This window comes from Misgurnus anguillicaudatus, chromosome 20 (assembly GCF_027580225.2).
Source record: "Misgurnus anguillicaudatus chromosome 20, ASM2758022v2, whole genome shotgun sequence".
Classification (NCBI taxonomy): Eukaryota; Metazoa; Chordata; class Actinopteri; order Cypriniformes; family Cobitidae; genus Misgurnus; species Misgurnus anguillicaudatus.
This window is the reverse complement of record NC_073356.2, coordinates 31,206,479-31,219,101: the sequence shown is the minus strand read 5'-3', so window position 1 is coordinate 31,219,101 and position 12,623 is coordinate 31,206,479. Positions and strand designations below refer to the sequence as shown.

At 33.1% G+C, this 12,623-nt stretch overlaps 1 protein-coding gene across 1 annotated transcript; it reads left to right on the top strand.

Annotated features, from left to right (window-relative positions):
• The first annotated feature begins 534 nt into the window (after nucleotides 1-534).
• On the top strand, nucleotides 535-12,418 carry LOC141351625 (nuclear GTPase SLIP-GC-like). Its single transcript, XM_073858740.1, has 14 exons — nucleotides 535-587; nucleotides 2,914-2,943; nucleotides 3,026-3,085; nucleotides 5,968-6,085; nucleotides 6,164-6,386; nucleotides 6,467-6,688; nucleotides 6,813-7,007; nucleotides 7,969-8,147; nucleotides 8,329-8,350; nucleotides 11,333-11,422; nucleotides 11,504-11,594; nucleotides 11,678-11,814; nucleotides 11,923-12,093; nucleotides 12,194-12,418. The coding sequence occupies exons 2-14, from the start codon at nucleotides 2,931-2,933 to the stop codon at nucleotides 12,416-12,418; spliced, it is 1,746 nt and encodes a 581-aa protein (XP_073714841.1). The 5' UTR covers nucleotides 535-587; nucleotides 2,914-2,930.
• The last annotated feature ends 205 nt before the right edge of the window (nucleotides 12,419-12,623 follow it).

Below are 12,623 nucleotides of genomic sequence, written 5' to 3'. Positions count from 1 at the left end.
AAGCGACAATGGTAAGAAAATAGGCAAACAGTTGAGTAACCAATACGTGATAATCGCATGAAAACAGGAATTCGTTATACGATCACGAAAAAGAATTTAAAAAAAAATACGTGACTATACAAAATTTCGTGAGACACTTTAATGTTTCTTGCTTCTAGGCTTGTACTGTATTGATAATACATGAAGTGATTAGTCATCGTCAACTTTACAGGATAGTACTTGATCCAGCTTATACAAAATTCAAATGGGTTTACCAAACAGTTGTTGCGTGTCTTAATAAAAATAAATATATAATAGCTCCCAGGTACAAAAGTATACTTTAGGGTATTAGAAGAAGATATGCTAAACATCTACACTGTATTGGAAACTTTACTTACACATACTAAACTTATGAGATATATCCAAGATGATAATTATCATTTAGTTTAATTAAATGTAAATCGGATTTTACACTCTTATTACTCGTGACTTAATATTTAATAATTTAGAACGTCATGACGCAAAAGAACTCCACCCATAGCCCTTTATAAGCGCGATAAAAACTTGGACGGACACAGACAGCTGGTTTCTCATACTTTTTCTGTACAGTAAGTTATTGGATTAGACTTCAATTTTGAAAGCTCTGTTTCTACCCTGCTTTTAATTATTGTTTATTTAATTATTTATTATTTACATTTTAGTTGTTCTTTCGTTGGTATAGTTTAGTTTAGTTTCACTTTCATTTTCAAAAGATTATGCGATTCTCAAGGGCTAAAATTTAACATTTTTTTGTACTTTAACAGCTGATATATTGATTTGTAATTAAAATTTATTCATTCAAAATTGTTGCATGTTCTTGTGTGCAGTACTGCTAAAATGTTTACCGTCAGTATTAATTTGTTCACATTTCCGGAGATCGAATGCGGAAATAAAGTAAAACAAACGTCGAATTTCAGAATTATTAACAATTATAAACTTGACTATCATTCTTAGTTAATCGTAAATTGTTGTGACTTGCAAATGTAATGTTCTTAAATCAGGGGTGCCCAAATCTTTTCCTACCAAGGGCTAAAAATCCAACCTGACGGAGGGCTGTTAGCTGTAAATGTTGCTATGTTATATTAAAGTTAAAGTTGCCCTGATTCTCCTAATCTATAATCTTCTAATATTTAAAAAATAAATGAGCAAACATTATTCTGTTTATGCATAATTAATTCAGTTTTATTTTGAAAGGTACTGATTTTGCCAATCATTTAAAAAATGCCTTTTGTCTGTGTCCCACTGCCTCCACCTCTTAGACTATTAACGAGTTTGTTGAGTTTCATGAGGCATGCTATGTATGCAAGTATGCATGCACATTAAAAATAATTCATTTTACTTCCTTGCATTTAATTTCAATTTCAATTTTTGTATTTTGACATTTTCGAAAATGTATAATTAGAAATATGAACATCTGCCTCAGTGATGTTTATCCTTAAAGGTCATTGCGACAAATACACTCTCAGAAATAAAGGTACAAAAGTTGTCACTGGGACAGTACCCTTTCAAAAAGGTACACCTTTGTACCCAAAGAGTGCATATTAGTACTTTGAACTGCCAAAATGTACCTTTAAAGGTACATATATGTACCTAAATGGTACATATTAGGACCTTTTTAAAGGGTACTGCCCCAGTGACAGCCTTGTACCTTTATTTCTGACAGTGTAGGGTATGTACACTTGGTGCTAAACAAACGGTGCTAAAAGCACTGAAAGTGGTTCACTGGCTCGTAATCATAGGGGAACCATTTTAAGTGCCATATAGCACCTGTGAAGTACCTGTGTAGCACCTGTGTAGGACCACATTGTGCTACGTAGAACCATATGTGGTGCTATATCACCCCCAGATGGTTCTTCATAGGTACTTTATAATGTGCTATTTAGCACTAAAAATGGTTCCCCTATGATTATATTATTTAGTGCTATTTAGCACCAATTTTTTAGAGTGTAGGGGAAACACAAAACACATGCATTCCGAGTTGTTTTTGAATAAGTTTATATGAGTAATATTAAAATACCTTATGGTAAGGCTGCATGATTATGGCAAAATCATAATTGTTTAGGCTACTTGCATTGAATTGGAAATTATATATTTAAAAATTACAATGTATTGCAAGGCTGCAGAGATCATTGCACTATTGCAAAGTTATATAGGCTACTGAGGATTTAGTTATATTATTTTAATATAGTCAGTCAATTAACTAAAGTGAGCCAAAGACAACATCATTCATTTGCAGCAACGAGAGAAAGACGATTCAAGTTCAGTAGGCCTACCAGCTTCTGAATCCATGTCAAAAACATAAAGAAAACACATAAGAGAAAAGATAAAGAAAAACATAAGAACAAGCACACAAAAGGCACAAGTTCTGACCTATTGTATGGTTTGGTGCGCATAACGCTCACTGCCCATAGAAAAATCATTCAAAAAAGGCACCTGCAACTGCCATAAACGTGTTTGGTGTCTTTGGCCATGTGGCACATCACGCTCCATCTAAAAAGATTTAACAAATGAGTGTACGCAAATCGGCGGTACTTAAAATCCTGCCATATATGCCACTCACACACAGTTTATTAAACAATAATAAACAATGTAAAAATACATGTTAATTGTCCCAAATTGTTGTTACATATGTGCATGTCTTTGTCAGTGAGCTATTCGTGGCATTTCGAGTCACATCTCCAAAAGTAAAAATGTAAAATACATCAACAAACTTCAAAATGGTAATACTAGCTATATCAGATTCATTTTAAGCAGTGATTAAAGATAACAGCAGTTGAAATGTAAAAAAGCTTAAAAAATTTTGTGTCATTATTTTGATATTATTTTTTATTGTCTCTTGTGAGACAATATGCTTGCAACCTCATTTAAGCTGAAACGTGTTTCTTTTTCATCAAGGTTTCATCATCTCCACAATGGCTAGCAATGGTATGAAATGTCTTTTATTAAAATGTTTGTGTAATTCATTCACAATATTTTTTAGTTACATCTATTTTGATTTTTTTAACAGCTAAAAGAAAATGCAATCCTGGTGAATCATCTTACAGTACAGAATCACTGCTGACAACAGGCAAGTCAATCCTAAATGTGTCCATGTACAGTCTTAATGTAACTAAGGCCTAGTTCTGGATTAATCTAAACCCTGTCTGTGAAACTGCCCCTTAGTGCTGTTGTGGAAAATATGTGGCTTAATTATACATTTATTTTAGGCAATAATGTCATTTCTGCAACTTAAAACATATGGTAGTTTGTATACACTCCCCTTTCTTGACAAATCATAATTTTTGCATTCTCTCATCTTGATGTACGCCCATTTTTCTAACATTTTAACATTAAATTGCTCATTAAATTACAGTACAATGTTGTTACAATGCCTAAAAAAAAGTTGCGACTGTTGAGTTAGCGCTATATGCTAGTTAATGCTATATGCTAGCGTTTAGGCTGAAGTCACAGTTACATTTTGCAGGTCCATACTGAATAAAAACACAAACTTACCACTCAGAAATGTCCATTATCAAACTCCAAACAATTAGCTATTCCTTAAACTCCGTATCTTAATCTGATGCAGGCTCAAACATGAGGTTTGTTTACACACACAAAGAACTAATCAAAAGAGCTGCTCTGACAAACAACCAATCAGACCAGAGTTTAACATTATTATTCATGACCCTTTCGAATAAGGTAATATTAGACCATTTCATTTTTAGGGAAATTCTACGGTTGTAAACGAACATGTAAAACCGTCTCTGGATAATTTTTGAACTTAATAAAGGCACATACCTATGTAGATATCAGAGAACAATTTACCATGCAATTTATTTCAGTGCATCCTTTGGGACCTTTAACCCTCATATTATGTTCCGGGTCAATTTGACCCGTTTTGATTTTTAAGCTTTCGGATAAACCAGTTAACCTGTGATTTTATTCTTGAAATTTTGTGACTTTTTCTCATTTATGGCCATGAACATGCATGCAAAGTTTAGACATGCTGATATGTTTTGAAGTGTACCAAAATAATTTTGTAACGATTTTGAGGTTCGCGGGTCAATTTGACCCGCATTTTGTTTTACTCCAAAGCAATTGTATAGACCTAAATTAAATATATATTTTTAGTGTTTGTTGTTATGTTGGTGTTTTACTATCCTGAAATGGGGGTAAAAATGCTTCTCCTCGCTATTTTGAGTACTGAAAAAGACTTTTACAGACACAGATGGTAAAAGTGAGCTATGATTTCTATTTACAATTTATATGAAACACTACTTAAGTTACAGTTTTCTTCCAGAAATTTTGTCACTTTTTCTCATTTAGGGCCATGAACATGCATGCAAAGTTAGGATACACTGATGTGTTTTGAAGTGTTTTTTTAGCACAAATAATGTTTTTTTGGTACGATTTTGATGTTCGCGGGTCAATTTGACCCATATTTCTTTGTCCCAAGGCAACTGTATAGACACAAATTAAATACATTTATTGCGTATATTTTGGTGTTTTACTACCATGGAAAGGGAAAAGTGAGCTTTTCCTCACTTTTTTTTAGTACTGATAAAGACTTTCTCAGACACAGAAAAGTAAATGTGAACTATCATTTCTATTTTCAATGTATATGAAATACTATGTAAAGCTGATGAATTCAGACCCACAGAAAATCCAGAGGTGAATACAGGTGATGCCAGCTGTGCCGCACAAAACATGACACCAAAATAAGCACCATTTGTGTAAAATGCAAGAAGTCAGAAAGCACATGCTTGATGTGTGCACATCATGTAAATAGTGATTTTTTGAATTCATACAATGATCCGCAAGAACAAAAGATGAGCCTATTTAGAAAAAGAAAAGCTTCATTTCATTTCACAGCAATTTTAAATTGTTCATTTAGGATGTCTAAAACATAGGTATGTAAAAAAAATATGTTGAATTAAAATTTAAAATCTTAAATGTTAACCGTTTTTATGCAACATTTGTTAAAACAAACATGTTAATAATTGTGGTTAAATGCATTTTTTTTAAATCATACTTTTTAATTTTAAGTGTTTGTAATGTGTGACAAAGACTGATACTAAAATGGTTTTGCTCATACCTAATTCCTTCTTGTTTTTCACAATGTGATATTTAAGGAATTGCATTGAATCCAATGCGGGTCAATTTGACCCGCTCCATCAAAATCGTCACAAAAATCGAACACAATACAAGGGTTAAAGGGACACAAGGCAAGTCTGAGTATTATTTCTCTACTAGCTCCCCCTAGTGTCTGGGAGTAAATGCTTTCTATATCTGAGACTTGACGAGACTGAAGGACACCGGGTCGGATACAGCGAACTTGCAAGTGGGGTATTCTTCCTACAGACAGTAGGGGCGGGCGAGAGAGTCTTCATTCGTCATGTAATGAGTCATTTAACCATATACCGACTTACGAAGATGATTTATTAACATAAAAATGCTGCCTTGTGTCTCTTTAAAGTGAATAAACTCTACCACAGGCTTTTTGTTTGTGTTCTATCTAATGAGTAATTTTAGAGCAAAATTCTGAACTATAGTGCCATAGCTTTTTAAAAACTGCCTCTAGCCCCCAGCCCTATTTGGGTTTTTGTTCTTTAGAACCAAAATGAAAATTATTTAAAACGTTAACTTTTATTTCATAAACTTTTGTTTTAAAAAATGTCCCGTCCCTTTTCTCACATATTGTCACCTATATTAACTGTATATATTACCTGTATTGACATTAACAAGAAATAATACATGCTGGAAAACTATATTGTTTATTGTTTGTACATGTTAGTTAATGCATTTAATACAACCTTATTGTAAAGTGTTACTAATAAAATGTATAGAGCACATAGACAACAGCAGAAGAACATTGTGTCTTGAATCTTATTTATTTATATTCTAATAATTGATTGTGCAGTTCATATTAAAAGGATCACTATAGTCACAGTTTTCTTTCATTAAACACAGATATGGCCATCGGCATTGTGATCAAGAAAACAAACCAGATAATGAAACGTGTCAATGCTAGCATTGAAGCAACAGAGGTCACTGACCAATCTATGGTTACATTAAAATCCTACATTGTGTAAGTAATTATTAAATATATTTCTTCATATGACTTGCTTTTTGATAATCATCTAATTATCTCTCTCATTATGCACAGAGAGGCCATTTCAAAGATATCTATTGAAAACAGGAAAAAAACAACTGTTGGGATTTTTGGGAAATCAGGAGAAGGAAAGAGCACTCTATTAAGTGCAATCCTGGGTAAAGAGGATCTACTTCCAACTGGTAGTGCCGGTGCATGCACAGCTGTTGTATCTCAGGTGGAAGCAAATCTGAGTGACTCCAACTACACAGCAGAGATCGAATTCATTTCAAAAGAGGTTTTGTTGTTCAATATTGTATCAGTGTTCATCTTAGCATTTTCTTTTATTAAGACTTCTATGACTTTGTTTATTTGAAGGAGTGTGAGAAAGAACTTCAAGATCTTGTCAGTATTTTGTCAGATGACAGTGAGGACAGAGATGATGAGATGATGGAAAGTGCTGTAGAAAAGCTCACTGCACTGTATGGAGAAGATGCACATAAGAAAACAATAGAAGAGCTAAAGATCATGAATCATGACATATATGCTAAAATGGATGACATTTTGACCAACAATACCATAACCATCTCAAAATGTAATGTAAGTTTTAGAAAGCTATGTATGTAAAATATTACATTTCTGAATCTGCAAAATGTACAAAAATGTAAACATAACTTGTTTATGTAATGAAGGCATGTTTAAATCAATAGTGTTTATTCAACAGGCCTCTGAATTTGCCGAAGATGTTGCATGCTACATACAACATAGTGATTCAAGTCCTGGTGGTTGGTACTGGCCGCTTGTGAAAAGCGTGAAAATTAAGATTCCGAACTTTCGTGAACTCTTGGAGCACATTGTCCTGATTGATCTTCCTGGTAGTGGAGACTGCAATAAGATAAGAGATAACCTCTGGAGATCTGTAAATACTGCAAAACTTTTCCTCCAATTAACATATTTTTAACCGTAAACTATTTAAAAAAAAGATTATTTATGTTACTCAGTTACAACAGCATATGACTTTGTTGTGTTTATTTATTAAAAGCTGACAACAGTGACAACTCCACATTTATACATTTTATCTGTTAGCATTATGATTGATTTACAAAGATTAATCAATGCTCATGTTAGTTCATATTATGCTCTAATATCATATTATATTTTTTACTTCATGAGCCCATGGTATACAATTATGTGTATTCATGTTTATTATTTCCATATAATGTGATATGATTTACTCGAATGAAGATTAATTTTACTTGTCAATTCAATTCATCTGTAACGTATGCTTTAAATGATGCGAGTGAGAAGTGAATCCATGTGCAAAAGGTGTTTATTAGTAAAATCCCATAAAGGGCCAGCAACCAAATCCAAACAGGGTAAATCCAGTAAACGTAATCCAAAAACAAGCGAGAGGTCAAGGCAGGCAGAGTCACAATCATAAATCCAAATAAACAGGCGATAGATCAAGGCAGGCGGCAGACAGGCAATAAATCCAATAAACAGGCGAGGGTCAAAAACAGGCAGATACAGGTTAGCAGAAACAGATAAACAGGAAACAGATCACAAATACAGGTAACAGGCTGGGCATACGGATGTAATATACAGCAGGGAACAGGTGTACAGGAAGTGACTTATATACAGGAACAAACAGGAAGTGTGAATCGTGACATGGCATGATGAGTTTCAAAATAAAAGTCCAAACAGAGCAGAGAATCAAAATACAAGTACAAATAACAAAAATACACAAAATACAAGAAAATACAAGACAAAACCTTACATAATCCAATTTAAGATAAAATAAAACATAAACAAAAAGATTTATTGGATAGCTTGAGGAATGATTGTTTTAATCTGAAATGTTTTTATTTTTAATCCTGTAGAAACTAAGAGATTGCTCTTCTGTCTGGGTTGTAAGTGCCATCAAACGAGCCACTACTGATAAAGGTCCATGGGAGATGTTAAAGCACTGCATTGAAGAGCTGGGACCTGGAGGAGAATGCAAAAGCATAAACTTCATCTGTACCATGACTGATGAAATTAATTCAAAAGCCTATTGCAGGTTAGTGTTATAAAATCACTACAAATAATGATAGAAAATGAAATGCATGGGTTAAAATCTACACCAAACACAAACTCTACAATATCTTCAAAAAATAACATTGTTTTTTAAGAGTTCAAATTTTTTCATATATATAAGGAACTGACTATATATATTTTCTTTGTTATTATTTTTTTTTTAGATCAGCACGGCTTCCTGACACGGTATGGTAAATGTAGGACCATAAAATATTTGTATTATTTTCCTATATATTTTTTAATTCATGTTTGTAATTTTTATTTTCATAATAAAAATGATAATTATAAGGTTGTATTTGTTAAAGTTAGTAAATGCATCAGTTGACAAGAGCTTACAATGAAGACGTTTTTTTAAGCATTCATTAATATTTGTTAATGTTAGTTAATCCTTATACTATTGTTCATGCTTATTATGCATTAACTAATGTTAAAGGAATATTCAATTTTCTTGAAGGAAAAGTCCAGATGATTTGCTCGCCACCGTGTCATCCAAAATGTTGATGTCTTTTTTGTTTAGTCGAGAAGAAATTGTGTTTTTTGGGGAGAACATTGCTGGATTTTTCTCGTTTTGATGGACTTTAATAGAGCCCAAGAATTAATACTTAACTCAACACTTAACAGTTTTTTAAGGTCTATAAACGATCCCAAATGAGGCATAAGGGTCTTATCTAGCGAAACGATTGTCATTTTTGACAAGAAAAATAAAAAATATGCTCTTTTAAACCACAACTTTTCGTCTAGGTCCGGTCCAGCGCAACCTAACGTAAATGCGTAGTGACGTATAGAGAGGTCACGTGTTACATATACAAAACGCAAATTTGCGGACCATTGTAAACAATAAACTGACACAAAGACATTAATTAGTATCAGTTGACATACAACAACGTAGGAACGGTCCTCTTTCAACAAACTTGTAAACACTGGGGCGGAGTTTCGCGTTCGTCTTCTGTGACCTCTTGACGTCATAACGTATTGCGTGGGGTCACATCACGCATCACAACCGGATCTAGACGAGAAGTTGTGGTTTAAAAGTGGATATTTTTTATTTTTCTTGTCAAAAATGACAATCATTTTGCTAGATAAGACCCTTATGCCTCGTTTGGGATCGTTTATAGTCCTTTGAAACTTGGTTGAAAAAAACTGTTAAGTGTTGAGTTAAGTATTAAATGTTGGGCTCTATTAAAGTCCATTAAAATGAGAAAAATCCTGCAATGTTTTCCTCAAAAAACAAAATTTCTTCTCGACTGAACAAAGAAAGACATCAACATTTTGGATGACATGGTGGTGAGTAAATTATCTGGATTTTTCTTTTAAGAAAATTTAATATTCCTTTAACAGTGACCTGGGCTGCGTTTTCCGATAACGTTCTCTCTTAGCGCGCTACGAAGACTCTTAAGTTAAACCTTAACTACAGGTTTACCTTTTCTAGGAGTGTTTCCCGAACTGTACCTTAGCGGGTTTCTTAAGGTATACTTTCTTACTTACGACGTTACCAGGTGCTGTCCATGGCTATGGTGCTGATTAGGTTGATATCGATTTCTCGACAATCAATTGTTCACTTTATGTAATAGGTACTTCGCTGCGTTATGAGAGAGCGGTGTTATTTATTAAAGAAACATTTCAGAAATAGTTCAAGTTACATTTATTAGGAATATCTGGTAAAAATATTTCAAATTGCAAAACAACTAAATATAAACCTTGTATATTTTATTTTATATCAAACCCATGCAAAACTCGCAACTTCATGTCCAAAAGTATAATGCATAAACTGCTCCATTGCATCCAGTATTCCTTCACTTTAAAGGATAATTTATATTAGGGCTTCCCAATAAATGCGTTGCACAGGGAAATAAGGTGGGTCGTGCAAGTCACTGGCTTGGCCTTACACTTAAAATATATAAAAACAAATTGTTGTTCATTAGTTCACGCGTTTATGTGCTTGGACACTGCGCAAGCAGCGCGTTTACAATGCCGATAACGCTTAATGGACGCATTTCTGGAGCCGCGCCTGTCTGTTTACCTTAAATATAACATAAAATATATATTATATGATATATAAATATATATTATGATTGTTTTATGTTTTAGCTTTGATTAGTTTTAATGTGGAAAATTTGTTGACCTTATACAAGCAATAATCAAGTGGAGCATTTTCTTTTGAGTGTTTATAAAGAATATGGCATGCAGCTGCCTCAAAGTTAGAAAACATTAAAAAACTTCGATGCAAAGTCGACTTAACATCAATAATAATATTTAGGAAAATCAACAATTATGATTTCGTGATGAATGTGCTCCCGTGGTCTGCGATTTTACTTGATTTGTTTTATTGCAGCTAAAATAGCCGGTAAACTAAAGATTAAACGGATTTGAAATGCACAAATGAACTAGTAAGATTCGCTGTATAGCTACCTGCCATAGTTTCACCAACTCCTTCACCCAAAATGTTTTTTAATAGTTTCTTTAGCCTGTAATAATAGTTTGAAGCTGATGTTCCTTTGGAAAAATATAAAAAATCTAACAACCATCAGTGTATAATGTCTAATTATGTGAATGTTTTATTCTTTAAATAAAAAATGCCTAATTTAACACGGAGTGTACTTCAACTTTTTTTTAACAGATATTTAGTTATATAGACTGCAATATACACAAGCTTTTATCATAGTGATGGCCCCTAGCGGAGTCAAGTGGGATAAGGTAAAGCTAAGAGTGCTCCAGACCAACCTTCCGAACGAACGACTTACAGAAGTGATACGTAACTAAGAACGTTTCGGGAAACACGTATTAACGATAAGGTACAGCTTAAGGTACAACTTAAGAAAGACGTAGAGCTAAGAAGGTTTCGGGGAACCCAGCCCTGAAAATTACATGAATTAATAGTGCTAAACAAAATTGTTTATTGACATGATGCATTAACTTATGGTAAAATATATTGTAAAGTGTTACCAAAGCAGCAATATTTCTAAACAAATTTAGTAGAAAGTTTAATGAGTCTAGGTGGTTTATTGTTGTGCCAGTTGCTACCATGATTGACAAAAACTACACAATACCAAGTTGTTGAGAGACATGGTGCATGTTTTGACAAACCCTGCATTACTCTTAGTTTTTCTTGTTTTATTGTAATTCTTGTTTGGCTTATTCTAGTTAATCGTTTGTGGATTATCTTTTCAGACTCCGATAGCAGACTGCATACTTTACAGAAATGACAGTACCAAGAAAAAAATGAAAGAAAAATTTGAACATTTGAATCCTGGAATCAAAGTAATACTGATGTTACCATTATCTGATTATATTTTTGTTAACTGTGATCTCACATTTACCGTTAAAATATTATTTTGAAAGAAACTGATGGAGAAATTCAGCATGGATGTTTTTACTGTAAGCTCCAAGGCTTTCTTCGAGCAGAATCCAGTTGTGAAAAAAACTGACACAGGTAAAGCATTATTATACAAGTAGACTGCTACAGTAAAATACTTCAAAAAGAAATAATATTTAAATGTAAGAAATAAATTGCAGAAATCCCAAAGCTGCAGGATGTTCTGAAGAATCATAACAAGAGCATCAACCAAGAACTGGCCAAAGATTATGTCAATGAAGCCAAGGGAGTTTTGTCCTTGATACAAAGTTTCCTACCAAGTACAGATGAAGCATTGGTATCTAGAGAATTATTGTACAATAGAAAGCTGCCTACATGTATTATTTACTGTGATTTAGTTATTTAATGTAATTTACTGAGGATATTTGAATGTGTTTTTTTTCAGATAAAAACCATATTCCACGATGACCTGAAGAAGAATCTAAATGAGGCACTGAATGAGTTGGATTGTCAGTTTGATTTCATTCAAAATAATCTGGATCAATGTCTTTCAAATGGTGTATTAGAGTCAGTGGAACAATGTCTTGAGAATGCAAGGGCAGAACTGATTGAACGTGTAAGTGTAATTAATATATCTTCGTTTTTGACATTTCAATTCAAATTATCTTCTATGTTTTGTAATCACAATTTGTGTTTTTTGTGTTGTAATTCAAAAGAAAACAGATAATAGAGGATATCATAAAATTCTTAAAGCTTTGTGCAAGAATAATGGCCATTATTGGTCAAGAAACTGGGATGAGACCCTAGACCTCAACAAGTGTTTGGCCCGTCACATGAAGGAAAACATATCTGAAGAGTTCTTTATTATTTTTTCGAAGTTTTTTTTTGATGCTACAGAAATGTTACTGCTTTATGTATTTATCTCCATCGTATACATTTGAATATTGGAGTACTACATTATGGATTCTAAAACGGTAAAAATCAAATCCTTAACTCTAGGGGAGCTGGAAAATTAGCATATTTTCCAAAAAAGTGGAGTGTCCCTTCAAGTTAAAAAAAATCTGATTTTAGGTGTTACCAGTTAAAGTAATTTTTTGTTACTAAACAACAATTTTACATTTTAATGAGATAAACATACACAGTACT